Source organism: Cornus florida, unplaced genomic scaffold (assembly GCF_030987335.1).
Source record: "Cornus florida cultivar Cherokee Brave unplaced genomic scaffold, ASM3098733v1 CherokeeBrave_3.0.0_Hap2_Chr11, whole genome shotgun sequence".
NCBI classification, from domain to species: Eukaryota; Viridiplantae; Streptophyta; class Magnoliopsida; order Cornales; family Cornaceae; genus Cornus; species Cornus florida.
Window position 1 is genome coordinate 132,117,570 of NW_026775581.1, and position 22,926 is coordinate 132,140,495.

Consider the following 22,926-nt stretch of genomic DNA (forward strand, 5'->3'; position numbering starts at 1 on the left):
GGAGTTGCAAACATCAACAGTATAACTAGTTTAAGGCTCTTTTGACGCATTTAAACTTGACCAATTAAGCTTGTATGAATCTAATGATGTCCTATATGTTTATGGACTTGTTGTGGAAATTGCCCTGTACTTTTACATCAAGAAAGAAGATATATGCCAAGAAAGAAGATGAAGAGATTGTTATTTAAGTAATGTCGCTAAGTCATGGAGTATGTCGACAAAATCTAAGATTATTTGGTTTTAGGTGATATGTTCATACTTCCACACTTTTATTCAGATGATAATTTTCCTTCAAATCATCTAAGTTTCAACTAAAAGTGCATCCATAAGTTAGTATGATATACAAAATAAAAAATAAAAAACATTAAAGAATAGTACCCACATCAAACATACATCGGTATAAAGGGTATGAATTGTGACGTGTAACCTGAGTCTTGAGAGAAAAAATTGAGAGAGCTATGACAAGTGCAGAGATTTCTTGCTTTGGCAAGTTAAAGCAAGAATATATAGAGGTTTTTATTTTGGAGAATAATAAACTACTACTATGCTATTAAAGTAACACAAAACCTTCCCAGAAAAATTTCTTGAAAAAAAAAAAAAAACAAAACACAACGAAGCAATACACAAAACAACAATACAACCATACGAACAGACTATACATCAGTATAAAGAGCATGAATTACGGGAAAGTGTAGAGAATTTGCAGGTGTTGAAAATTAATCTGGGTTTTGAAAGTTGAATTGACTGAGGAAACCAAAATATATATATAGCTATGGTGTAAAGAGAATTAAAATCCCATTAAAATTGTAATTGCTAGAGACTTTTGTTGAATAGAATTGCTAGTATTAAACTTTTAGTGAATTTCTATGCTACAAATCTCTTTATTGGTCTACGAAATTCTATAAAGAAAGAGGAACATACCCGAAACATTGATCTAAACACAACTATATGGCAAAGACAAATAGAGCAAGTGTTGGAATCAAATGAAGAATAATATTATGAATAGGAGTGTACAAACACTAAATTTCATTCCAAAACTACAAATACATATTAATATATGGAATTGGAGGAGAGCACTAGAGTGTATTCTCTGTGTGCTTCTCCCCCAATTTCAAATAAAATATGTTGATTCATATTTAAAACCCTAACTTCGCATAAATTTAGCAAGACTCAATTTTTTGAAAGTCCCGTAAGAATTGTTTCAAAATTGGAATTTGCAGGGAGAGTGAAGAACTCTCTGCAAATTTTTCGCTCTTCCTGCATAACATCGTTCTTTTTGGGTACCCAGCATCAATTAGTTTCAGGAAATAAAATGGGACAAAATTGTCTTTGCAAATTTTTTTACTTAAAATGAGGTACCGCTTCCCCATAAGTGAGCTTAGAAAGCAAGTTTTTTAGGCTTTTTTGAAATGGACTTTTGTTAACTTTCACTTTCATTGAAAGCCCGTTTAAATTTTTTTGGCCAAACCTCAAAATCTTCTCAAATGGATTTTTTGGGCTTGAAAGCCGGTTTGAAGCTCCCAGGAAGCTGAGCCAAATAGGGTCTTGATTTTCTTCTTCTTCAAGGGTTATTTTGATCCATTCAAATGACTTAAAAAGGTTAAAAATATAATTTTATGATTTACATAAGTCAATCACAAGTCAAAGGGCACTAATGTCAATTCTTCCGATACGACATGTGTCGGTTGGGTGCCTTTGTTAATTTTACCAAATTTAAATGAAATGTCATTGTTAAAAAATAGATTAATTTAATATATATGATAGCCAATAAAATAAATGTTAGAGGTGTCACTGTAATTTATCTACAGTGTTAAAATAACTACTCCAGTTTGCTAGTAGCCTAGTACTATTAATTAACTCTAATTAACACTGTTAATATTAACGTGTTCTGTAAAAGGGTTGACCATATATCTGGAACGACGCACAAAATTTCATGCAAATGGCCTGATCCCACTACAAAAGTTCCCAGGTCAAAACATCAAACGGCCAATACGGTCGTGACCGATCCTCTCTCATCAATCTTGATCGTTCACCGATACGAGATCATGAACTACGATGCTCTTGCGTCGCACCCAAACGCAACCTTCTTCTCTCCAAAAGACCCAAAAGGCTTGTCAAGTCTAGTAAAGAACGTTTTCACTCCTCCCTCTGTGTTGAATTGAAAATTTGATGGGAAGATCTAAATATATAGTTATGTATATATATATATAGGCATCGCAATGCGGTGGTAGTTGAATCTCCATTGGAGAGAGTTGATTGATTCGCAATGGATGTGGAGAGATCGTCGTTGTGCAATTGCGTAGTCAACTTTCTTATTGAAGAAAATTACTTGTTGTCGGCATTCGAGCTTCTCCATGAGCTTCTCGACGACGGTCGTGACGCTCAGGCCATTCGCCTCAAGGAGTTCTTCTCCGATGTCTCTCAGTTCCCTCCCGATCAGATCTCTCGCTTCAATACTCTCCGAGGTTCTCCTCCTCTCTCTCTACATATAATATATACACATATATATCAGTATACGCATAAGTATTTGTGTTCCCTGCAAATCTTGATTTCTTAAATTCTATTTGTCAATCTTGGAACAGTCTCTACCGGTGGTGTTTCTTAAATTGTCCTTTTTAAAGATTGATCCGTATTTTCTGAAGTATTTTCTAAATTTAGTCTATATTTTATTTGACGTTGAATTTCGCAACGGCATGATGTATGTGTTGCCAAGGAATTAGAGGCATTCATGAATGTTTAATGTTGTTAAGTTTGAATTGTGCGCCCTAAGACGCTAGGGGAAAAGACAATTCGCGGTTTCTCAATTGGACTTGATCTTCATTTTCTTTAGTCAGTAATTAACTTAATAATGACATAAACATGTATTCGTAAAAGATTCATCGGTAGTTAACCGTTACTGAAAATGCTCAATCTCAGTATTATTATTAGATTTTATACGGGTTGGAGTATTGGAATGATACGAGTGAGAAACTCCCAATTCATAGTACTTTATCCCATCCCAATCTTTGGAAAGAAAGTATGGGATCAAAATTAGGGTCATCAAAAGCACTACTGAGTATTTCTGTTACTTCAGAAATATGAGTTCCATAAAAAAAATAGGAATTTAAAAAAAAAAATTCCGACCTTTTATATTTGATATAAATGAACTTGATCACGTTCTTCTTTTATATAACCCCTCATAAGGGTTATATTATCATACAAGTTCCAGTGGAGACTATTTGTTTTTTAATCTCAATTGGTGTATGATGATGTTTGTAATTTTTACTATAGAAACTTTCTCAAATTCTTTTTAAAGTAAACTCTGATAAGGTAATTGTATCAAATAACTCTAAATGTAAACTATAGCTTTGAATATCTACTAATTAGTATAGTATTTGTTTATAAATAAGCTAAATCACAGTTCTTAGGAATTGATTAAATTTTGTCTCATATTGAAGGTTGGACTCTACTCTGGTCTATTCAGTAAAATTTTCCTTCCCATTTGACCACCTCATTTTCAGTTTTAGACTTTTCCTACTTTCCCAGTATCTCTTCCATAGGAAACCATTTAGCTACCAGTTTCCATGCCTTGGGCATAATAGGAGTCATGCAAACAAGTTTTATGACTTCAGTTCATTTCTCTTGTTGGTTATTTGCCCTCCTTTTCTTCTTCTTCTACCTTGGAAGTTTTCTGTTATGATCAGGTTTAAATAAATCAGTACCTTCTTTAATCCCAACTAGAGCAGTCACCACAGCCTTTAAATGATTAGATTGTTTACTGTTTTTTTTACCCTACTTCCTCTAGGCAACAAATTCTCTTTCCTTTAGGCTGTGTTTGATACAACATGAGGGAAAAGAAAAGAAATGATAACATTAGTTGTGAGGGAAAAGAAAAGAAAGGAATTTTAGTGTTATCCTTCCATCATGTTTGATTGATTAAATAAGAAATGAAAGGATAGTGTTCACACCTAATCATATTTGAGGGAGAAAGGAAAAGAAACTATTTTATTGAATTTACCACTATGCCCTAGGATTGAGGTGGTACTTTGTTTGTCCTCCATAAACTTAAGGTTAAAATTGGTATCATGAAAGTTTCATTCAACATTTATCCTTTCCTTTCATTTCCCACCGTTTTTAGGAGGATAGCGAAATCAAACCACTGTTAAAAGGGTGTGAACTCCTCCTTCTCCCTTCATTTCCTTCCATAGTATTATAACAAATACAAGGTAAGGTCTCCTCCCATCTTTTTTTTCTTTCCTTTCTTTTCATTTGTCTCAAACCCAACTGACCCTTATGGGCAAACACTGCGTGAGCCTAGAACAGAAAATACAAGTAATGAAGCGAAGGATCACATTGAACTGCAAAGATCTGTTTGATTTTAACTTGATGTTATGAAAGTTTCTATTTAGAAGGTTCTGCAAAAGCTCTTGGAACTATTTCACTGCCTAGTGAAATCTTTGAAATAAAAAACCTTTGAAATGCCTTGGTTTCTTTCAAGAAACTTGGTACTTTATTGAACAACAGAATGTCCTCATGGCCTGAATATGCTTCAAGCCTGCAATTTGACACATGGCACCTAGCAGCATTATATAATGTGCGAAAACCAGTTTTTTTGTTTGTTTATTTGTCTTCGTTTTAGGTCTAGTGGACTAGTGTTAGCCTCTGTATCAACTAGTGTTAGGCCCATGATAAAGTCCCGAAGCCATGGCCTAGGCAAAAGAAGGTTTGGCTAGGCCTCACACGGCCTGCAAAACGAGGTTTGGTTTGGCCCTTGACAAAGTCCGAAGCCATAGTCTAGGCCTCACCTAGCCAAAGCTTGGAGAGAGAGAATTCATGTGATCGACTCCATTCATATGGGATTAAGGCAAGGATGATGATGACTACTACATAAAGGGTGAGGAATAAGGATTTTCGTAGCAATTCTTTGGAGAAAATTATGAGCAGGAGGAGACTTTATTTTGTACTCAGCAAAATCATGGACAAAAATGGTGATCCATGTGAAGCTTTATGAATCAGTATCAATTAATTATGGAGATGTTGTCCCAAATAGGAAGAAACATAGAAGGCACTCCAAGATACAAATGAAAATATCTGAAAGAATCAATTTCTAATGGTTGATCCAGAAAATAGTGGCTAATGGAGAGAGAGTTGATTTGCAACATAAACATTGCGCTCAACTTGCTTTGTTGGGAAAAAGAATTAGATAAGAAGTTGGTCAATGCTGTTGGCTGAGGCTACTTAGCAACTTAATTCTGATATTAGTGAGTTGTGTTATTGAAGATCTTGCATAATCAGACCTAAATGCTGCAGGTGTGTCTAGCCTATTCCTTACATTTGGAAATTTCATGAAGAATTGAGTTGTTAACAATGAAATACTTATATCTTTGTTCTGCAAGCTGCAAACACTCTTGGTATGGGGTTCTCTGACGCCAATTCCTAGGATATATTTTCCTTTAAATTGGTGGTTGGTGCTTCTATAGTTCTATTGTAAATTTTTTTCTTTCTCAGTTTTTAGTATGTCATGACATAGCTTTTATACCTTAGGTTGGTGTATTGATGCTTGGACTTGGTGGTGCCAATTTGTACTCGTACTTTGTCCTGCAGGCTGCAGACACACTTGGTATTGGGGGTACTCCGTTCTCCAATACCATTTCCAGGATTTATTCCCTACAACTGAATTGGACCAAGGCTGCATTTTTCAATTTGGTGATGTGATTGATAAATATCTGAAATAGCTCTTGTTCCAGTCTTGAATCATTGGTTTCTCAGTGCTTGGTGCTTCTATTGTAGTATTTTATTTCTTGTCATAGTTTTTTATGCCTTAGGTTGGTGAATTGATGCTCGGACTGGGTCCCATTTGTTGCTACTCTATCTTATTTAATGTTGAAAATAGGGTTCATGCCTCAACTACCATTTGTAATAGCTACTTAAAATTTCTATTGTTTTTAATTTATACACGACTGATGCTAATTTCTTTTTCTTTTTTCTTTTTAATCCACTGGAACCAGTTGCGGACCCCCAGAGTTTGCTAGAAGAAAAAGAATCACTGGAAGAAAAATTGGCAATGAGTGAATATGAACTTCGTTTAGCCCAAGAGGACATGCTAAAACTGAAGACTGAATTGCAGAAGAAAACTGAGTCCAATCTGGATGATTTGAGTGGTAAGGCTTTAGTGGTGGGCCTTTAGATGTCTCAGCTTTCTTGCAACACATTTTTTTCGTATAATAGTTGAGTCGTTCCTTGATCTACATAATTTGGTGTACCAGTAGTGAGTTTATCTGGTAAAGTAGCAAAGAAACTCTCTCTCTTTTCCCCTTTTCTTTCTTTTTTGGCTTTCTTTATTTCTTATTTCTTATTTTTTTGCCGATACAAGCAATGAAGACCTAGGGTCTGTGCTGGATACAGACGCTAATATTGCATTCAGCTCTTAAAGTTAATATGCCATATCACCAATGGTTGTGCCTTGCTGGAATATATCAACAATTACTTTGTGTAACTACAAGACAGTTTTAATAGTGCATTATAGGTTTTACTGTGTAAATTTTGTTATCAAATAACCACAATGCTTCTCTTGTTTTGTGAATTTATTTGTGTCAAAATTCATTTTATAGGGTCAAATAGAAATGCTTCTGCAATTCATGGACCAGACTCTCTACAGCGCAAGGACACTTCATCTGATTTGGGCCCTTTGAAGGACAATGAACGTGGAGACCTCAACTGTGCTGTCAAAGAATATTTGCTTTTAGCAGGTTACCGTCTCACTGCAATGACATTCTATGAAGAGGTATGCAAACTTCTCCTGTGTATCTCTCAGTTTATTAGTTTTCCTAGTTTTTCATGCTCACGTGCATGGAAAGTCGGGTTAATCCTTCTTTATTGATCCATATTATTTGTTTTGTTTGCTTTCTCTTGCTTCATCTTTTGAAGCCAGCATCAAAAAGCAAAAAAAAATTATGGTAAAAGTTTGAAGTTGCAGTTAACACGTTGAACCTGGCTTAGTGACTGCCTCTGGGTTAACCAGTTGGATCAATTTAGCTTTTGACACTTGTTTTAATTTAGCATTGATGTAATCTTATTCTTTTTATTCATTATTGGGTCCTTGTGGCATTATTGCTCATGTTTATTCTCTGGTGATGGAACAAATTTTAAATAAAAGAGAAGCTCTAGGAATATGTCTCAAACAGGACATGAGCACTTCACATGTGAACTGTGTTAACTGTATATATTTATATCTGTATGAATATTTATGCGTGTGCATATATATATATATATATATATATATATATATATAGAGAGAGAGAGAGAGAGAGAGATAAAAAGACTCTTAGATGTTATTGTAACTTGTCAACATGTTCGCGCAGGTTACGGACCAGAACCTAGATGTTTGGCAGAATTCATCTGCATGTGTTCCGGATGCACTGCGCCGTTATTATTACCAGTACCTCTCTTCCACTGCAGAGGCTGCCGAGGTACTCCCTGAAACATGCATGGGGTAGGCGAATTGTTCTTCATGTATTCTTAAAGACGTTGCTGATACATTAGTATAATAGTATTAATCATTTGACAAATGATATTAATGCCCTTTACTGGTGCATCACATTAGATTTATTGTAAAGGGATGCGCTATCTATGCCCTGATTGTCTGCTTCTTGCATTCCACATTTTGTGTATTATGATTATTTCCTTTCACTTGTTAAGTGGTGGGCAAGATGCTTAAGGTGGTGTCCAGTTGAGAGTATATTATTCCTTTTTCCCCCCTTGTGATGACTATATCTTTTCTACATTATACACTGCTGAATTAATGTATAAGCTCATGCTATGAATTTGATCCTTGAACTTTCATTCATTGAAATGTTAGAAGAGCATAAGTTTTGACCCCCTTTTCCCATAGATCTGTTCTCACCTTGCATCTCGTCGTTTGGACTTGCACAAATAGTATTTCTATTTTGCTAATTATCTCCTGGTTTTAAATTGCGAATTTCATATAATTCATTTTTACTTGAACTTCATGAAGGTGGATCTCCTATTTTTCCACCCTGAAAATTGAAACTATGGTGAACAGACTAGTCTATAATCATTTCTTATTTTGTCATTTAGTTTGATCTAATGTTTGTGGCTTGTATTTTTTTTCTTTCTAATTATTTATTAAAGATCAAAATTAATTGTTAATAAATACTGAACTTGTGATTAGTAATGCATCATAAATGTTACCCTAGTGATCAGTAATGCATTATAATTGTTGCCTGTCTTGAAGTTTATTGGAAACTGTTAGAGCCTTCAATGTTTTTTTGCACAAACTTTTTTAGACAATTGATATTCATCAAATGCTTTTGTAATTTATTTGAAAGTTGTTGCTTGTTCTGAGCAGCACATAAATTAGAAAGTTTATCATTGCTGCAGGAGAAAATTGCCATGCTTCGAGAAAATGAGACTTTGCTAAAATCGAAGGAGAGCCTGAAAAATGAAAAGGAGTCTTTGCTTAAAAACAAAGATTTGGCCGATGGTCAAATTATGGCATTAACAAAATCCTTGGAGAATTTACAGAAGGATGTCAAGGACAAGGAGATTTTGGTATTTCTCTTTGAATACACTGCATCTTTTAGAGAACCTCTATGTCATGAATTCATGTCGCAAATTATGCTGATATCATGTTTTTCAGGTGCAAGATTTGAAGCAGTCCTTGGAGCGACAAAGAAAAGAGCTCAATGACTGCAGAGCTGAAATCACTTCACTAAAAATGCACATTGAAGGGTCTCGGTCTGGAAAGAATCTAGTAGTTGGTGATACTGAAGATGTGCAATCACAGTCTGTAGAAGGCTACAAGGAAGAAATAAAATTGCTGCTGAAGGAAATAGAAAGTTTAAAGGAGAAAAAATCTATTTCTACTGAAACAACTATCAATTGCGGGAAGGAGTTTGTGGAGACGAATAATGAAGTTGATGAAATATGTGAAAACAATAACATATCATCTTCAGATGACATGACAACAGGCGTTTTAGAAACTATAGATGCTCAATTAATGGGAAATCGAACCCATGATGACACCAATAACAAACATGAGAAATATTCCGAAGGGAAATTATTAATTTCTCCAATTGATAATGATGCTACTAAGAATGATGAGAATCTCCCCAAACACAATGGTGAACCTCCACTAGAAGACAACAGGTTACTTCTAAAACCGGACAATGTAGTTGGTGAACCTGTTTCTGAGAAAATGGTAAGTTCCTAGCATTCATCCTTTAGACCACATTAACCTTTAGTGAAGATTCCATCATACGCCCGATCTGAATATAGTTCAACTTTGTCAGGGTTTCGGAACCATTCAGATCCTTTCGGATGCATTGCCTAAAATTGTTCCTTATGTTCTGATCAACCATCGGGAGGTGTGCTTTTCAATATTTTAATCCTATTTGCACATCCACATCATTTTTATTTTTTCCTAAATAACATCCACATCATCATCATCATCATCATCATTTGAAGTTAATGGTTAGTCATATTTTATTGATGTTGCATTATTTGCCTATAGGAGCTCCTTCCTCTGATAATGTGTGCAATTGAGCGCCATCCAGAGAGCAGCACACGAGATTCCTTGACTCACACATTATTTAACCTAATAAAACGTCCAGATGAACAACAAAGGCGAATTATAATGGATGTAAGTTTTTTTTATTAATTATTACTACCACATCAATATTGTATTATAGCTTTATATTTTGAACATGATGCTCAATTTTTCCTGTTCAGGCCTGTGTTACGCTTGCTAAGAATGTAGGAGAGATGAGAACAGAAACAGAATTGCTTCCCCAATGCTGGGAACAAGTGAGCTTAAATTTTGATTTTGCAGGGGACTCTCAGTTCACCTATGTTTTCCCTTTTGTCTTGGATTTTAACATTTCTGGTCTCATGAATGTAGATTAATCACATGTATGAGGAACGTAGGCTGCTCGTTGCGCAATCATGTGGAGAACTTGCAGATTTTGTGCGGCCTGAGATCCGGGATTCTCTCATCTTGTCTATTGTGCAACAACTGATGGAAGATTCTGCGACCGTTGTCCGTGAGGCTGCTGCTCATAATCTGGCTTTGCTGCTTCCACTCTTCCCAAATATGGACAAATATTTCAAGGTCAGCTTCACTAAATATGCTTCGAGGCAATCATGGAGAAGAAATCTGACTTGACAGAATTGCCTACAATGTAAGCTATGTGGTCTAGGGAATGGAGCAATTCCCCATGATCATAATATGATTACAAAGGAAAAAAAAAGAAATAAATAAAAGTTTCTCCAATTCCTCTTCTTCTTGTTTTTTGGTAGGTTGAGGATATGATGTTTCAGTTGGTTTGTGATCCTTCTGGAGTCGTCGTAGAAACTACAATCAAAGAACTAGTCCCTGCTCTGGTAAATTGGGGAAACAAACTGGACCATATTTTACGAGTTTTACTCTCTCTCATCTTGAGTGCTGCTCAGGTATTATTATTTTTAATTTTGTTTCCTCAATCATGAAAAAATGTGACCACATGGTTTCTGATACACCTATCTTTTCAGCGTTGTCCACCTCTTTCAGGGGTTGAAGGTTCTGTGGAGTCAAATCTCCGTGTTTTAGGCGAAAGAGAGCGCTGGAATATTGATGTCTTATTACGGTTGCTGGCAGAATTGCTTTCGTTTGTGCACCAGAAAGCAATTGAGACATGTCCATTTCCTGCTGTTTCAGAATCGGTTGGAACATTATTTTCTACTTCCCTGCTTGAACTGTATGCAGGGTAAGCTTTGAGTGACCCGCCTTTTTCACCTACCTTTTCGATTTCAGGTGGAACAAGACCTTTTATTTTGACATAGTGTCATTACATATTTTGAAAATCTAGCCTCCACCACTTTGCTTCTGAATTTTTTGATCACTTGTCAGGGGACGTGTGGAATGGCCTGCATTTGAGTGGCTTCACGTTGACTGCTTTCCTGATTTGATTCACCTTGTCTCTCTTTTACCTCAGAAGGAAGATAATTTAAGAAATCGACTCACAAAGGTAACATTGTCAAGTAGGAATTTACTAGTTGGGGCGCTTTTGGGTACACTCTTTCTATGTTTATGCATGATATTAGTTCTGTTCCAGTGGTTCTCTAATTCTGATATTTGTTATGCAGTTCTTGTTGGCCGTTTCTGAACGTTTTGGCGATTATTATCTGAAGCATATTATGCTGCCTGTATTCTTGGAAGCAGTTGGTGATAATGCTGATTTGACATTTTTCCCATCAACTATTCAGTCAAGAATCAGAGGTGATGAAATTTTAATGTTCAATAAAATTCTATTATTTTAATAATGTTTTACTTCACAACATGGTCATTAATTCAGTTTTCACGACAGGTTTGAGACCGAAATCTGCTATAGCTGAAAGACTCTCTACTATATGTGTCCTACCCCTTCTCTTGGCAGGTGTGTTGGGATCTCCTAGCAAGCATGAACAATTGACAGAGTACCTGAGAAATCTTCTAGTTGAAAGCACAGTGCAGGAGGGTCAGCCTGGGAAGCGTAATGACGAAATTTTCAACTCTGTCCGCTTCCTTTGGTTGGTATTTATTGTAAAAGATTTCAGCATATTGAGGTTATGTTTGTTTAAATTCATTACTCACTAGAACAATCCCCCCTCCTTTTTTTTTTTCTTTTTTTCTTTTCTATGTAGCACATTTGAAGAACATCATACTATGATTTTTAATATCTTATGGGAAATGGTTGTAAGCTCCAACATAAATATGAAAATTGGTGCTGCCAGTCTGTTGAAAGTCATTGTAAGCTCATCAATTCTCCTGGAATTCTCATGTCATTTACTTTTTAGCTTCGCATTTGTAAATCTGTATATTTTTCTCCTGATAGGTGCCATATATTGACGCTAAAGTTGCTTCAACTCATGTTTTGCCTGCTCTTGTCACTCTTGGCTCTGATCAAAACTTGAATGTAAAGTACGCATGCATTGATTCGTTTGGAGCTGTAGCACAGCATTTTAAAAATGAAATGGTATATATCTTTTGGAGTTGGTTTGACACTGACAAATTTTATGGAGCAGCTTCAAGTTCAATGCATTTGGCTGACCCAAATTTGCACTTCTTAGATCGTTGACAAAATACGTGTTCAAATGGATGCTTTTCTTGAAGATGGATCACATGAAGCTACCATTGCTGTGGTCCGTGCATTGGTGGTGGCCGTACCACATACAACTGATAGACTTAGAGATTATATCCTCAATATCTTCCGTTGGAGAATTACTTTTGATGCTTGCAGAAATTCAGCTTATCACCATGCTATATTATTTTAGTCATTTTGAACTTTTTTTGTTGGGTACTAATGATGGTTGATGGGTTTCACTCTTTGTTTCTTTAACTTGAAATACATCTATTGTCCAAGATTTTCCAACTTACAAGCACACCACTTCCTTCAAGTGATGTGATGCGTCGCCGCGACAGAGCCAATGCTTTTTGTGAAGCAATCCGTGCTCTGGATGCTACAGGTTCGATATTTTAGGATTACAAACACTGTTTTTTCTTTGTTTTTATCCTATATATATATATATATATATATTTGAAATCCCTCGTAAGTGCATTGCTAGTTATGGGCAAAATTCCAAGAATACTTCAACATGCACCCTCATAATAACAATAAAACCAACATGCAATGTCATGTCTTGTTCTTGGTTATTATATACTTGTGTATTAGCTTTTGGTTAATTAGATTCATTAAGGACATAATTAAGAATTCTTGTAGTCAATAATTTTTTTGGCTCCTACAGTATTTATTGGCTGTGGAAATGATGCTAAAGGAGGGAGACTTCCTGTACTTGTGACATGGCAAGAGGGTAAAACATTTAGGGCTTTTTATTTTTTTATAGTGAAGGAGAATTTTGGGGCTCAATTTCTGAACAATTAATTAGTGAAGAAATCACTTGCTTTTGATCTGCTGTGTCTCACAACCATGTTTTAGACGAGATGCTTCTCAACTTATGTGAAGACGTATTAGATATGATGATGGTAAGAGGAAATATGAAGATAATTGAAGGAACTTTTCTTCTTTTCATTTTATACTTTTTTCCCCTGTAAGTCAGGAATTATTTTCAAGGGAAAAGACTAATTTTACTCACATGAAAGGTGAAGTAACTGACTGCAGTCACAGTTCTGAGTAATTGAAAAATGCCAAAAGTCAGGATCCCAGAGTTACAAGCCAAAGGCAGCTTGAAGGATTAGTATATATGCATTTACATGAACTTGCCCCTCCTCTCAATGGCTAAACTTTAGTTTCCAACAACTGCAGCCAACTTTAAATATGAGTGCTTCATAATGATTAACAGCCGTTGTTAATATCATAAAGCCTAGTATCCCCATTTTTGTGTCTACGTGCAATGGCTTGCATTTGCGTTCCTCTTAAAGTTCCATTTGGTGCTTAGTCTCATCTTTTCTTGCTGCAGATCTTTCTGCTGCTAGTGTTAAGGATCAACTCCTACCTGCCATACAGAATTTGTTAAAAGACTCTGATGCGCTTGATCCCGCACACAAAGAGGCTCTTGAAATTATTATGAAGGATAGATCAGGCGGAACACTTGAGGCTATTAGTAAGGTGATGGGTGCTCATCTTGGAATTGCATCGTCTATGACCAGTTTCTTTGGCGAAGGTGGCCTTTTGGGCAAAAAGGAAAGTGCAGTCCCGGTACCAGTACCGGCCCCGGCACCAGAGCCTCTTGAGCCCGCAAAGCCTGATGTGCAATCCCCGGTGGAGGACACAAGATTGAGACGAATCATGAGGGGAGGTTTCACAGACATGCTCAGAGGCAAAGCAAAGACTAGTGAAGAAACTCCTCCAAGCCAATGAAATCCGACCTTCCATGTTGTGATGAGAATGTTTTTGTTTTCGGTATATAAGGCTGAGAATTTTGTGATTCATTGATAGAAGAAATAATTGCTCTTTCTTTTTAGGTTTGGGTCTCCTGCGAAAAGAAAAGGAATAATAACTGCCTTCTCATTAATTCGTCCAGCTTTTTAATCATGTCGATTTGTTGTTGAATTGGAATTTGTAGGCATTATAGATCATCATTCGTTGTAAACGCTTTTATATGGACTCCGAAGTTGTAAATTTCTGCGTTTTTGTCGGCTAATGAAGTGCTTATACTCCCATCTGCGTGCAGGACTTTGTTGTGTGGGTTTTTAAATATCATTTTGGCCTTATTTCTGGCACTGCCATATGGACTAGATGGGTTGAGGCATGTTCTTGCAATATCTGGTACCACATAGGCTGGTTGACTGTTGAAAGTCCAAAAAGACACCCATCACATTCTTTTCTTTACTTTTGTTTTTATTATTATTATTTTTTTTGGATCTTGTATGAAAAACATGGATAATATGGTTCAGAATAGTTGGTTTATCGTGATCCAAAGATGAAGAGGCGAGATTTCGGAGGGCATTTTTCTTGTTAGAGAACCAGTTTTGGAGGGCTTTAATTGTCGAGGGAAAAAAGGTGAGTATTTTTTTTTTGGGATCTCGCATTAAAAACGATAATATGGTGCATGCTGGTATCGAGAGTAACATTATCGTGGAGGGCCTTTTTCTCAATAGAAAGGGGGTTTATAGACCCTGCTCTGTAAGATTGTAAATGAAATGGTATTTAGCAGATTATTATTACTATTATTATTTTAAATGAATTAGTTTGATTATATTTTGAGTCAGCATTTTAAAAGAATAAAAACACATTCCTATGTATATGGCAAATCTTAATTATCACATCAAGTCGGTTGTATAGTCAATAAGTATATCATTTTCCTTATATTTTTTTTTTTTTTATATATAGACACAATTTTATAGACCCGTTGCGGTTTAATTGCGGTTTAATGATATTTTCTCTCCTTCTAAAGTAAAATGTAGAGTATTCAACTCTCTCAGAGATTTCTTTACCAAAGAAAAACTGTTTTCATAGAACTAACCTAAATAGACGCTAACAGTTCTGTTATGGTAAATCTTAAGGTGTGGAGGAAGTAACTGTCAATTGCCCAACAGGACTTGAAGACTACAAATAATTTTTACTGGTTTGAGCGGGCACAGATTGATCCTTAGAGATTGAATTAAAAGAGGTCAAGTATTCAAAATATACAATCATTTGGAAGAAAAAGGAAAAGGACTAAAAGTTGTCACTTGATGATCTGCAAGGCTTGATTTTTCGCTAAACTATCCAAATGCAATGCAGAGTACTTATATCAAAGGGACCTAATTGGGAACATTAATTTTTCTTCTTTTTTTTCTTTTCAAATTCGGAACATCAAATTAATTCAGTCTAACAAGAAAATGATTGAAAAAATGTTTGTTCCGTATGAAATAGAAGAAAGGTTTCAGAAACTTCTAGGAGCAGTTCAACTAAATAGAACATTTTTCCAACTATACATTGATTTGGGATGTACTTTCAAACATAATTAGGGAGAAACTAGGGTGTAGGCGTGGAGCATTCTCAAGCAGCAAGCTGGTAGATGTATGAATCCGGGACTAATGGTGCGGAAAACAGTAGGAGGATCGTCATTGTCACTTGGTAGTTCAAAGAAAGTTTTCGTGATTTTAAAGTAGTGACAGGTAACATATTCATTTACACTTGCAATGCATTTTTTCCGACCCTGAAAAAAGTTTGTTTGAATATCGAACCATTGACAAGCACTATGCAGTTAATATTGAGAGCTCCATCTGGGCTAAAGTCTTTCTTTTGATCTCTCTTTCTTAGGCTATAATGCCTCACCCAACCTGATCTTAATCCTGACCCTCATGTGGGACATTTTAGTAACAGAAAGAAAAAAAAAAAAAAAAAAAAAATGTCACATATCTAAATGAAGTGAATGCTGCTATCATCATATTGAGATATCAGAAATGTCAATTCTGCATGGGTTTTGCAAACAAATTGATCCATATGAGCAACATGTCATTTATGCGATACTTCAATGTTAAAAGAAAATGTGTCACACATCAACTAATGCCTCGTTCTATATCTGATTGCTTCACTTTCTCCTGAATTTTGTAACCTACCTCCCTCGCCTCTTGGCCAGACATGAAGTCCCTTCTTTTCTCGTTCCCGCCTTCTCCATCTCTCTTCTTCATATTCCTGGTTGTAGTAGATCTTCTTCCTCTATCTTCAAGCGATGCTAATAAATGGTACACAACGTGTGGTACTCTGTTCTACTGTGGCAAAATTACTGCAGTGGATTACCCTTTCCGGGGAAGTGATCAACCTGAAACTTGTGGCTATCCTGGACTAAAGCTAGATTGTGATGATGGTGTTCCTAATATAGTGATTATGAATGTGAAATACCGCATTTTGGGTATTAATCAAAATACTAAAGTTCTCAAAATCGCAAGAAAGGACTTCATGGAGGATATTTGTGTAGATAAATTTATCAATACAACCCTTGATTCCACACTATTTGAGTATGCTTCAGGTTATGAAAATGTTGCATTTATGTATGGTTGTCCACCTTCTGATGTACCTATCCCGGGACAATTCACTTGTCCCATTGATGGGGTTGCTTACACAGATGGTCATGTTAGGGTTGGAGCTCAAGGCCCCGGGGCATGTCACGCTAGCGTTGTTGTGCCCATTCCAGGCAGATTTATTGGGGAAGTTCTGAATTTGTCGCGGTTAAGTCAAGTCATTAGAGACGGGTTTGAGGTGAGATGGAAGGTGGATGGTACATCATGCAGTGAATGCATAAGCTCAGATGGGCGATGCGGATATGACCGTGTTTTGAATCAATTTTCTTGCTTTTGCCCAAATCAGTCTACTGGGTCCAAGACGTGCAATGCTTCACTGGCTCGAGAAGGTAGCACCCAGGGAGCTTCTCCGACAGCACCAGGTATGTTCCATTTGAAGAAAATATAATTAATAAAGGGTACTATTACATAGTCTCTAAAAGGGAAATGTTTTGTCAATTCTTATTGTGTAGTTACAAATTTTCTTTTAGATTTTGTGTATACACTTTCTAAATTGACTGTGGTTGATGTTTGATCATGCTTCTTATTGGGCTTAGTTACTGGTTGGATAAAAGCTCGTTGCATGCATCCATAGACTCGAGTGTGCTGAACCAGTCACAGCCTGGGGCTGGGCTGGAATTATTAATGCAATTTATATGCCAAATTATGTTTCTCTAAGTTTTAGTTACTTGATAATATTAGATATTAATTAATTTAATTTCAATTCAATTCAAAAACTCTTGTACAGAATACCCGATTTATTACAAAAAAAAATATTTAATTATTCTATAGAAAAAGATCAATGAAATGTTTTTTTTTTAATTCAAATTTTACGTGTAATTTAATAATGGTATATATGAAATTTTGTTATTATACCTAATTTAAGCAAGAGTATAACTATTTAATAAAAGGTAGATAGTTTATTTTTGTCTTTTAATAATACTAAAAGGGAAAAAAAAAATGTAATACGTGCGGTATTTTGGTGCCTTAATATTACGTTGAAGAGTGGAGGAAGCCCATATACAAGTAACTCAGCGTAAATGTCAAGTCAAAACTGGGGACAGTTAATTGCGTGGTCTCCAATGTAAAGGCTTTATATATCTACTGACTATATATATATACACACACACACACATGTAGAATGAAAACCATCGTCTCTGTGGTGGTGGGTTGGTGGAGGTTGTTGGACGATGAGAACATCGAGAAGAGAAGATGGATGATAGATGGAGTGTCGGAGGCAATGGACGGCGAAGAAGATTGGTAAGGTGTACGTACAACAATGGTCATATACTCGGTCTGCAAGAGAAAACCACCTACCTATGCATGAATCAAGAATATGATCGATCTTGATGCATGGTCGTTCTCTCTTTGCATACCGAGTTGTTGACGGTGCACATTAACCCAATCTTCTTCCACGTCCATCGTCTTTGATTCCCCAATCTTGCTTTCTTCCTTCCAGATCCGCTACTATCTATAATTATTTAAGGTTTGTTATCTTTTCTTTTCTTTCTATATATATATATATATATAAATTACTCGCGGCTATAGATGCTTTTTTAATCTTCTATATATATATTTATTTATATATTCTTTTGTTTAATAATTTGATAACAAATTTCTGCTTGTTAAACTTATCTTTTTAATTGATTATGAGAATTTGTACTTCGGAAAAAATATTGACATATATGTACATGGCTTCGATCTGTACAAGAAAACACATAAAACGTTAATCTTTTGTACAGCTATATATAGTGATTAATTTAGTCTCAAAGCCTCATAACGATGGAGCAGGTAACTGGTGACAACATTCTTTGATGGTTGAGATATAAGCCAAAATCTTCCTCTCTATCTTCAATATTTGCAAAATAATATATATATATATATATATATATATATATATATATATATATTTATAAATACCAAAAAAAATAGACTTTTTTCAATCTTCTATGTTCTTTTTCTATTTCTTTGTTTTCTTCTTAATATGGTAACCAATTTTTTTTTTGTTGTTAGGTCCAAGAATTGTTAAATTATTGTCTTTTTTACTTATTATGAGAATTTATATAGAAGATGGTTACTCCTGAAAATTTATCCGAAGGAGGAGTATTTGTACAAGTCCGAAACATATATACTGTATACATATATGTCGCTGTAATGGACTCTTTTATGTATATGTATGTGGATTTGGAAAAAATCGAGATGAAATTGACAAAACCCTACTCGAGTCCGAATCGATGCATATATACTTGGAATGTGCATGACGAAACCCTAATTGAGTCCGAATCAATGCGTATATACTTGGAATGTGCGTGACGAAACCCTAAACCCTAATCCTAGATTATTGTAATTTTTTTATTAATTCAGGACGATTAGTTGCAAAATATTAATAAATTCATAATTTCTTTTTGCAATTAATCCTAAAGTTATGTTTGGCTGTATGGAATTGGTAAAATTTGAAAAAAATTTAGTTCAGGTATTTTTCTCCAATTTCAATTCTAAAGGTCCAATTCCATAACCTAAATTTAATTCTCAGTAGTACTCCACAAAACTCCCACCACAATTACAAGATTACCTCTCTCACGCTCTTGCTAACTAAATTTGATTGTAATTGTCCATCTCCAACTCTCCAATTAAAGTATATATGGTGAAATCCATAACAAAATCTCCAACGATCATTAAACATCTAATATCAATTAAAAAATCTATTTAAACCCTAACCTAAATCAAAATCTTAAAATAGTTTGTAACTTACTGACGTTCTAAGGAATGACTTAAGATATAAGCTTATATCATGTTTATCATAACTTCAGGAGAGTATATATAGCATTAGGTGGTGTTTTTGGTACATCTAGAAGCTTAAAAAGGTAAAAAACATGGCTTATAACCATTATTTGCTGAAGCAATCACTGTGATGTAATGCACTGTAATAACAGGCACTGTGGTTGTAGTTATTAATTGGACCAATATATTGGACCCCTAATACCATGGCTTTGGCAATACCATTAGGTGTAATTCTGCAACATTTCATCTTATTTATATTTCTTGTTTTTGTACAAAAATCAATAATCAAGGTACATTTGAATAGAATTTTCATGATTCAGTTTTCGGTTGATGCAGGAAAAGGAAGAAGCTCATCACAAGTAATTACTGTCAATATTGTTGTTTCAGTAGTTGCTGCATTGGTGCTTTTATTCATCGCATTATGGTGCATAACAACAAAAGCAAGAAAGAGATACAATGGTATTTACAGAAAAATTAAAGAGAAAAAAAAAAATGCAAACAAAATTTTTGTTCGTACCTGTTCGGACCATTTGTTTTTTTAGTGCTGTCTCTAAGAAGGACAATATATTTACTTTTTGGTTTTGTAGTCGGAAATGATATGATAACAGTACAGTCCTTGGAATATGATTTGAGAACAATCGAAGCAGCAACAGACAACTTCTGTGACAATAACAAAATTGGTGAAGGTGGATTTGGTGCTGTCTACAAGGTAAGAATTTAATTAGTTCATGTACAAGCATTCTGAAATTTCAGATTTCTAAAATCGGAAAAACTCTAGTGTCCTCGTGACATACTTGCTCTAATATTTAGGATAACAATTCCATTGCTATCACATATATTCAGGGTATGCTTCCTAATGGACAAGAGATAGCTGTGAAGAGATTATCTAAAAGTTCCGGACAAGGTGAAAACGAATTCAAGAATGAGGTCATACTGGTGGCCAAACTTCAACACAGAAATCTAGTGAGGTTACTGGGATTTTGTTTGGAAAGACAAGAAAAGATACTCATCTATGAATTCGTCCCCAACAAAAGTCTCGACAACTTTTTATTCGGTTCGACCCTTCTCAACACATCTTTAGTTCTTGAATTTTCTTTTTGCCTAATTTTATAACAAGATGAAGGTTTTTAATTTCATATCTTAATTGAACGAAGGCAGGAAATTATAGGCTATTACTTCAAGATGTGAACAAGTGCAATTGCTGTCCGCTATGACAAGTGTTGTTTAAAAAGCTTTGAAACATTTCCTGAGTAATATAAAAGAGCGTATGAAAGTGAAACACCTAGAGTTTAGATTTTCCTGTTTGATCAATTATATTAAATTATTGTATAATGTGACTGAATTTAATCCTCGTTAACTCAATGATTGATTAATGTACAGATCCAGAAAAGGGAAAACAACTGGATTGGTCAAGACGTTACAAGATTATAAGTGGCATAGCACGAGGAATCCTTTATCTTCATGAAGATTCTCAACTCAGAGTTATACATCGGGATCTTAAAGCTAGTAATGTGTTATTAGACGGGGACATGAATCCAAAAGTTTCAGATTTTGGCATGGCGAGAATTTTTGGTATGGATCAAACTCAAGGAAATACAAATAGAATAGTTGGGACATTGTAAGTTTCCGAGTCTTGCATCCTCTTCATAACTTGAATTAATAAATTTCTAGACTACTGATTTGGACTAGAACTTCTAATGGAAAAGAAGTTCAATATATGCATGCTTATTCTAATGTCTTTAAATATTTATTTTTTATTTGTGCATCACGTCATCAATAGATAATTTTTAACTTTGATTAAAAAGTTATATATATATATATATATATATTTTATCTTACTTGTTGTTTTTTTACGTTTGGATTGTAGTGGTTACATGTCTCCAGAGTATGCTATGCAAGGACAATTTTCTGTGAAGTCTGATGTGTTTAGTTTTGGAGTCTCAATTCTGGAGATTATAACCGGCAAGAAGAACCGTAGTTTCTATCAATCATATGGAGTTGAGGGCCTTTTGGGCTACGTGAGTATAGATAAAATATTGCAATCATTGTTTTTCTTTGTCAATACAAAAAAGTATCAGAATTTTTCTAAATCATTTTTCATATTGTCGTAGGCTTGGAAACATTGGAGAGATGGAACACCTTTGGAACTGATGGATCCAACTCTCAAAGATTCTTATTCAAGAGATGAAGTCATTAGATGCATCCATATAGGCCTCTTGTGTGTTCAAGAAGATATGGATGTCAGACCCTCTATGTCGTCCGTAGTTCATATGCTCAACAGTTCCTTTGATACTCTACCATTGCCTCAGCAACCTCCATTCTTTGTCCGAGGTAGAACAGAGTTCAACTTTGAAAAAAGGATGAGGTCACGTTCTTTCAATGAAGTAACAATAAGTGAACTAAAACCTCGATAATGTTACTAAGTCGAGGAATTGTTGAAATTGTATGTTATTAAATGATGAAACTCAATCTCACAAGATAAATAAATGTATTGGCAGGGTTGAAAGACTTCCAAATTAAACATCCAAATTGTGCATGCTACTTTTGAGATTCTTCTTCGTAATATAAATATATTGGCAGAGGGACATCCATTAGTACTTCTTACAAAATTATCAAACCAGAATGCTTAGGTGAATATCCTCTTGATCTTATACCAACAATTTCACTCTTACCTAATTTAATTTATCTGTAATTCTTAGGTGAATATCATCTTGATCTTGTAGTAAGGTATGGGGCAGCTTCAGTTATCGTCCCACGAGTTTAAGGGTTTTAGATGTTCTATGTAAAGGAGAAGACATTGATCCATCTCATTATGAAGATGAAAACTCGTAAATGTTTCATGTGGGGGTACACTTCATGAAGATAAAGGGAAAGAAGTCTAAAAAAAAATGTCTAACAAGGCTACACCATGGCACACATTAACTATGATAACTACGAAGGACATAGACATGTCATTCTTTTCTTTCTTTTTTTGATAAGTAAAATGGACATAGACATGTCATAAAGGTCAAAAAAAAATACTCCTCTGCATTCTTGATTCAAGGAGCATTTGGATGAATAGTGTCAACTTAAGCAAAACCTAAAGATTCAAAGGAAGAATCAAACTTGTCAACATACCTCAAGAGATGCACAATAATTGACTGCCTTCTGTGCTCAGCAACTTCAGGCGATACGTTTATAAATATCTAAGGAAAAAATCAATACAGTCAGCATTCAAGTATAAGAAAACTTGCTACGGTAGCAGAGCAGAAGATATGGCAGATGATCACAAAAATACCTGAAGCAATTTGTCAGTGCTTTCGGACTTAGATAGCCAACATGGAACAACTGCAGATATAAGATCTTCAAATACACATTGTGAATGGCTGTCATACTAGATATAAATTAACCAAATTGTCCGTGCACATACACTAAATATCTGAAATTTCACTTCAAGAGTGGTTATAAACATTCAAAAGTTGTGTCAGATTTCAAGTATGATCCTACTTCGATCCTGAAGATCAAATCTGGCATACAAGATGCGACCAGCTATATATTTTACTAAAAAATAATAATAATAAAGTGCTTCCATAAATAATGCAACTTAAATAAAGCCAATCAAAAATATCAACAAACCTGTGTCACAGCTGATGCCCCAATAACAGAAAGAATGTCTAGTATGTGGTAACAATGAGAATACATGATTG

The 22,926-nt window shown here is 35.1% G+C and overlaps 3 protein-coding genes across 5 annotated transcripts; all 3 read left to right on the forward strand.

The window, feature by feature from the left end:
* The first annotated feature begins 1,989 nt into the window (after positions 1 to 1,989).
* Positions 1,990 to 14,132, forward strand: LOC132282661 (uncharacterized). 3 transcript variants are annotated; one of them, XM_059784402.1, is made up of 20 exons: positions 1,999 to 2,465; positions 5,988 to 6,140; positions 6,591 to 6,763; positions 7,341 to 7,448; positions 8,380 to 8,550; positions 8,639 to 9,199; positions 9,291 to 9,365; positions 9,512 to 9,640; positions 9,730 to 9,804; positions 9,899 to 10,108; positions 10,297 to 10,449; positions 10,528 to 10,742; positions 10,886 to 11,003; positions 11,122 to 11,254; positions 11,343 to 11,544; positions 11,659 to 11,764; positions 11,850 to 11,990; positions 12,085 to 12,208; positions 12,364 to 12,480; positions 13,432 to 14,132. In XM_059784402.1, exons 1-20 carry the CDS (start codon positions 2,267 to 2,269, stop codon positions 13,830 to 13,832), a joined length of 3,564 nt encoding a protein of 1,187 aa, XP_059640385.1. In that variant the 5' UTR covers positions 1,999 to 2,266; the 3' UTR covers positions 13,833 to 14,132. The 3 variants fall into 3 exon arrangements, with proteins under 3 accessions (XP_059640387.1, XP_059640385.1, XP_059640386.1); XM_059784404.1 differs by lacking the exons at positions 12,364 to 12,480; positions 13,432 to 14,132 and having other exon boundaries at positions 1,990 to 2,465; positions 11,850 to 11,935; positions 12,040 to 12,180; XM_059784403.1 differs by lacking the exons at positions 1,999 to 2,465; positions 5,988 to 6,140; positions 6,591 to 6,763 and having other exon boundaries at positions 7,368 to 7,471.
* A 1,908-nt stretch (positions 14,133 to 16,040) lies between these two features.
* On the forward strand, positions 16,041 to 16,994 carry LOC132282158 (LEAF RUST 10 DISEASE-RESISTANCE LOCUS RECEPTOR-LIKE PROTEIN KINASE-like 2.4). Its single transcript, XM_059783780.1, has 2 exons — positions 16,041 to 16,842; positions 16,951 to 16,994. Exons 1-2 carry the CDS (start codon positions 16,041 to 16,043, stop codon positions 16,992 to 16,994), a joined length of 846 nt encoding a protein of 281 aa, XP_059639763.1.
* A 2,320-nt stretch (positions 16,995 to 19,314) lies between these two features.
* Positions 19,315 to 21,656, forward strand: LOC132284081 (cysteine-rich receptor-like protein kinase 10). The gene is made up of 6 exons (XM_059786148.1): positions 19,315 to 19,699; positions 19,828 to 19,949; positions 20,084 to 20,294; positions 20,621 to 20,858; positions 21,108 to 21,258; positions 21,352 to 21,656. Exons 1-6 carry the CDS (start codon positions 19,444 to 19,446, stop codon positions 21,652 to 21,654), a joined length of 1,281 nt encoding a protein of 426 aa, XP_059642131.1. The 5' UTR covers positions 19,315 to 19,443; the 3' UTR covers positions 21,655 to 21,656.
* The last annotated feature ends 1,270 nt before the right edge of the window (positions 21,657 to 22,926 follow it).

Bases quoted from the DNA above. Each gene is read 5' to 3' on its own strand.
- LOC132282661 (XM_059784402.1), top strand. From the start codon at position 2,267: ATGGATGTGGAGAGATCGTCGTTGTGCAATTGCGTAGTCAACTTTCTT. The intron at 8,551-8,638 runs GTATTTCTCTTT...CATGTTTTTCAG, and splicing joins TCAAGGACAAGGAGATTTTG to GTGCAAGATTTGAAGCAGTC. The intron at 11,255-11,342 runs GTGATGAAATTT...TTTTCACGACAG, and splicing joins TATTCAGTCAAGAATCAGAG to GTTTGAGACCGAAATCTGCT.
- LOC132282158 (XM_059783780.1), top strand. From the start codon at position 16,041: ATGAAGTCCCTTCTTTTCTCGTTCCCGCCTTCTCCATCTCTCTTCTTC. The intron at 16,843-16,950 runs GTATGTTCCATT...ATTTTCTTTTAG, and splicing joins AGCTTCTCCGACAGCACCAG to ATTTTGTGTATACACTTTCT.
- LOC132284081 (XM_059786148.1), top strand. From the start codon at position 19,444: ATGGCTTTGGCAATACCATTAGGTGTAATTCTGCAACATTTCATCTTA. The intron at 19,700-19,827 runs GTATTTACAGAA...TTGGTTTTGTAG, and splicing joins AGCAAGAAAGAGATACAATG to TCGGAAATGATATGATAACA. The intron at 21,259-21,351 runs GTGAGTATAGAT...ATATTGTCGTAG, and splicing joins TTGAGGGCCTTTTGGGCTAC to GCTTGGAAACATTGGAGAGA.